At 52.5% G+C, this 5437-nt stretch overlaps 1 protein-coding gene across 1 annotated transcript; it reads right to left on the bottom strand.

Annotated features, from left to right (window-relative positions):
• Positions 1-2143: 2143 nt before the first annotated feature.
• LOC4339209 (ethylene-responsive transcription factor 11) lies at positions 2144-3230 on the bottom strand. Its single transcript, XM_015782052.3, has one exon. The coding sequence runs from the start codon at positions 3147-3149 to the stop codon at positions 2439-2441; it is 711 nt and encodes a 236-aa protein (XP_015637538.1). The 5' UTR covers positions 3150-3230; the 3' UTR covers positions 2144-2438.
• Between the last annotated feature and the right edge of the window lie 2207 nt (positions 3231-5437).

Here is a 5437-nt window from a genome sequence, read left to right on the forward strand (position 1 = left end):
GACATATTTAACTTCAACAATCTATCATCTTAATAATTTTCTCGGATTTAATGCATGACTCTCCATTCTTCCACATAAGATTGGTTACATATACATCGAGAAACGTAAATATCAATAAATTGCTTGTTTACGAGGAATAACTAGTAGCGTATTTTAAATGAATGATAAGTAGAATTATTTATCTTTGATCTGTGTGCCAAGATGAAATATGACTATCAAAAGTAGATGGAGAGGGTATTACACTCTACATTTTCACTGGAGCTATCGCAAAGAGGGCATCAAGCAGAGGCTGGACCGATCGATAGAGTAGACGAAAAGCATAAAAGTGAATCGCATGCCGCAGCCGCAAATACCTTTTGACCGGCTGCTTCGCTTTTCTCGGTCTTCCTTGGGATTGGCGGCCCAGCTCAAAGTATTTTGGGCTACATGGACTAGTACACGCTACGTGACCAGTGACATGTAGGAGTAGGGCGCTGCACCTTTTGCGGTGCGAATGATGCGCGGCTTCACGTGCTGCAGCGCCGCACCGACGACGAGCACCACGCCGGCACGCCGCAGCAATAGTACTGGCGCATAAGATAAGAATTCGCCTTCACAGGTCATAGCTTCGCCACCTTTGTCCACCAGTATAGGATAGGACAAATCACACGGAAGTACAGTTGGATTCACCAATGAAGAGCCCTGAATTTCCAAGTATAATTAATTTCGACGAATCACCGCTCGTCACTTCTGACCTCACATCGACCGGATCGCCCGAAAATCGTCTCCCCGACGGCAACGACAGACCGGCTTCGCAGAAAAGGCCATACGCCGAATTCTGGACAGTCGTCCAGCACGACGCACACCCAGCAGCCGGCCGCCCCGCAATTCCAGCCGCTCCAGAAGAAAAAAGAGAAAAAAAAAACAAGAAAGGGAGAGAAGCCGTAAAGAAACAGCCGAGCAAACGGTGGGGGCGCCGCGACGAAAGCGGCGACCTCCCGATGCGGGCGTGGGGCCCACGCCCCCCGCGCGCGCGATGGCGAAACGGCCGCCGCGCGAATCACTGCGCCCCGCCCCGACGCCCCCGCGCGGGCGACGGGTGGTCCCACGCCCCCTGTCTGCCGCGACCACGCCAGGTCCTCGCGCGCGGGGGCCAAACACGCACCACGGAATCCAGCCAACGGAAACTCGCCTCCACCTACGCGCCGCCCGCCCGCAGATCGGGCCACACCGCCCGCGCGGCCGCAGCGACGATCCCGGGGGGCCCGGCTGCTGCTGCGAGTGGCCGGCAGCGGCGCACACGTGGCCCGTGGGCGTGGGCGTCGTCGCCCACACGCTCACGTTACTCCCGAGGTCACGAGCGGAAAGGAAAGGCAGGCACAGGCGGGGGCGGGGCGCAACCAACCCACCAACCAACCGAACCAACCCGGCAGCACGCGGGCGCGTTGCCGGTAGCCATCCACACGCCGTACGACAGCTGCGGGCGCACACCGACGCGGAGCCGAAAGATCCACCCGCCCCACCGCACGCCGCTCAGGGCGGCCGCCCGCCCCCGCGCCGGTGTTTTTTTCTATTCGGCTCGATTCGATTTACGCGTTCGTTATCCACATGCGTCGTCGCCTCCTTGTGCCGCTGCCCCAGCCTTGACAGCAACACGTACTATAGCGGCAATAGTTTTTTCTCTCCTTTTTCCTCCCTCCGGTTTCCCTGACACCATTGGTCAGAAAACGACCGCGCGCGGGCAAGGCGAGTGCCCGCGTTGAACGGGTAAAAAAAAAATCTTTGCGTCGGCAACGGCGACTGTAGCGTCGGTAGGCCTCATCCCTCTACACGCGTAAGAATTGACAATGATTCCACCTCACTCGTGCTGCCAACTACCCGGGGTTAAAATGACATCGCCGCTGATACGGGTGATCGATCCGGTGCCTGCTAAAGTCGACACGTGAGTGGTGTAGACTGTATGGGTGGGATGCCCATGCACGACGAGACGACTGAGTGTTCATTAATCGACAAAGATAACGGCGATTGTTGCATGGATCGCAAGCAAGAGACCAGAAGAGACGGGTTCGAAGTGCAAACGCTCAGACGACATGCCACCAATAAATGAACCGCCTTGCCGGTAACGCTCCTGATTTATCACGAGCTAGAGCTTATAAGCAAAACAGAGTGAAAAGATGATTTCTTAGAAGGGTTTCTACATAGTTTCTCATGACTATCAAAATAATAATAATACATATATAATCCCGCTCCATAACAACGCCGGCAGGATATGTCTTAGGTGACACACATGGTGTGATCTTCTCTTAAACTACATCGCCGGCGAAAAAAACTATTTACAAAAATGTCTTCCCTCAGTTAAGCAAGAGGGTCTAGGCATAAGAGGTACACGGAATTTTTCTACTACTAAAAATTAAAAAGAAATAAATGAACTAGCGGTCATCATGTAAAAACTCCGGCTGCTAGACCTCCATCGGCGGCGGACAGTTCAGATCAAGATCAAAAGCGATGGCTTTCTTCGCCAACGCGGCGGGCGGTGATGGTGCCAGATCCACGATCGACGAGGAGTCGGAGTCGCTCTGTGCCAAGGCGGCCACGGTGACCGGCGCCGGCGCAATCTTGAGCATGCGGCAACCAGAGGCGGCGGCGGCGGCGGCCGCTTGTCCAAAGAAGTAGTAAGGGTGCGATACGGGGTAGCCCTCGAAAGGGAAACGCATGCCGCCTGCGCCGGCGGCCGCGGCCGCTGCGGCGCGGTGGAACAGGTCGAGCTCGAGCGACGGCGGGATCGGCATGGCCTTCATGGGCGCCTGCACGTCGCTGCCGAACGACTCGACGGTGCTGCTGTTGCTGCTGCCGCTGTTCACACCGGCGGCGGGCGCGCCGTTAGGGTAGGGGAAGTTGGTCTTGGCCTTGGCACCGCGGTACTCGCGCGCCGCGGCGTCGTAGGCGCGCGCGGCCTCCTCGGCCGTGTCGAACGTGCCGAGCCACACGCGGCTCTTCTTGGCCGGGTCGCGGATCTCCGCCGCGTAACGGCCCCACGGCCGCTTCCTCACGCCACGGAAGTGCTGGCCGGTGCCCACGGCGGCGGCTCCGGCGACACCGCCCACGCCAAGCGCGAGTCCGGTGGCCGCGGCCGCCGGTGACATAGTCTTGTCCGACGTTCTCGGCGCCATGGCGATCTTTCTTTTCTCCGTGTTTCTTTCTTGGTGCGCGCTGATGGTGCGGTGCGGATGCGGGTGCAGCTGCGGTGTTGCGGATGAGGGGGTGGTGGGGAGGAGGGACTTATAGGAGGGAGGAGGTGGGGGGTTAAAAAGGGAGAGGAAATGGGCGAGCGGGCGGGTGGTGGAGCGGCAGGGAATAAAACTCGGCGCAGTCAGGGAGCGGTTTGACTGTCCGCGCCGCCGCCCCTCGTCTTTAGCGTGGCGGCATTACAATTCGGCAGGCGCCTTTTTCCTCCTGACCCATCAAAACCAGCTAATTGCGCGTGAGTGAACCTGTAGAGTGCAGTTGCATTTCAGCCCCGGCAAACGGGAAACCAGGAGAAATGTGTTTGTATTAGTCCGGAGAGGTTTTTACTTAAAGGAAATATACATTTATTATTATTTTTCATGAATTGTAGTCTTGTTTCTTACGGATGGATTGTACCAAAATTATATCCTCAGGTATTTTAAAATTGACGACAACAAAACGGTGAAATATGCAAGACTATACTGTGGTAAAATTGTGTGTGCATAGTTATACCATTAGGTGCGTACATGTTAGTGAAATTCCGAATCGGAATTTAGTACAGTCAAGAAGTTGTTATAGGTTCATGCCTCTTTTAAAATGCATTAGGTAATGTTTTTGTGGTTTTGGATTGTCGTTAAATGCTTAGGAATGTATGTGTGTTTGTATTTTCTATGTAATCGAATAAATATTCATTGAGAAACAAGGGTAGCGGCTAATATAAGCGATAGCTAAAAATATTCATTAAAGAACTGGGATAGGATCACTCTAAGTTCACAGGTAACCCAACTTTTAGATAAAGGCTAGAGCTAGAGTCCAACTAATTATAGGTAAATTAGTAATTTACAATAACATGATTATGAGTAACTATTATTTATGTTTTTTCCCATCTAAAACTATCTATCATCATCCATTACGTTGGCATCGCTAATATTCCATGGAAAAAATCCAAAAAAGAAGAAAAAAGGTTTAGTCATTGTTAAATGATGATTATATCTATCCGCATCTATTCTTTTGAACAACAGTATCTCTACATGTTTCTACTACTGCTAACTAAGGTGTTAGTATAAATAGACCTAAACCATTTCATCAAATGAAATTAACGATTCAGACTACTTTTTACTATTAGTATAGAGTATCATGGTGGGGCTCGAAGAGAACAACATAGGTTGTTAGTGGTAAGACAAGTGATATGTGGTGGCGAATGGCAACAACAAATGCCAAGGTTTGTGTTTTGCCTAACAACACCGTGCTCTTTAATAGCTTGTGCATCATTGGCAACGAAGAGGCCGAAGATAGTGCAATGGGAATGAAATTAGGGGAATGATGAATTAGATACAGACATATATCGGTGAAAAAAACATCTTTAATGTTTGAACTAATGAAACCAAATGAACACAATGGTAAGTGGTTAGGTGATGGCAAATGATAACCGCCAGTAGTTTATTTGAGATTGAGAAGACAATAGGATGATTGTGTTGTGTTGCATTTGACGAAAATGATGATAAGTCATTAGAGGTGGAATACTGTATTAGTTAAGCCTCTTTTTCTCATGGGAAAAAAAGTAATGTCTCAATTTATTTTAAATGGTGTTAATGATGCAGATTTAATTTTCTGCCTTTTGTTTCCCAAAAACACGTTAATTTTGTGTAAACGTTATTGGATCGTCGTGTGATATTGCTATGGTTTAGGTACTGGACTGCGAAGTCTCCTCGTTCCCATCCCATAAACAAAAGGCATCAAAGCCGCCGCTCGCGGGGCCCGCCGCGGGTGCGTAGAGCGGCACGTTGTGGGAGCACGTCACGGGCGTCGTGGGACCCGCGCAAGGACAGGGGCGACGCATCACGATCCGTGCGTCCCGAGCCGCGGTCTGGGCGGCATTCGCATCCGTGGGGGCAACCAAAGTCGCCGCCCGCGTGCGCGCACAGGCACGTGGCCCCCGCCGCCCCTTCCTCTCTCCAGTCTCTACTCGGCGCTGCACGGCACGCGACGCGGACCTGCCCGCGTCGCCCGTCGTCTCGTCCACCCACACCACACCACCTCACGTCGTCAGGAGAGAGAGATCATACAATATCTCTCCAACCGCCTCGTCGGCGCGGCGTGAGCGGGATGCGATGCGTGACGTCCAGTGGACACGCACAGCCGCGCAAGCCGATAAAGCCGGCCGCCGCTTGGCCCGTACCCACCACGTAAAGTGGCCGCCGCGACGGATTAAATCACTGCACACAGACTTGAG

The sequence above is a fragment of the Oryza sativa genome, chromosome 5, assembly GCF_034140825.1.
Source record: "Oryza sativa Japonica Group chromosome 5, ASM3414082v1".
Classification (NCBI taxonomy): Eukaryota; Viridiplantae; Streptophyta; class Magnoliopsida; order Poales; family Poaceae; genus Oryza; species Oryza sativa.

What these genes read in the sequence shown, in the direction of transcription:
- LOC4339209 (XM_015782052.3), bottom strand. Translation starts at nt 3,149, where the DNA reads ATGGCGCCGAGAACGTCGGACAAGACTATGTCACCGGCGGCCGCGGCC.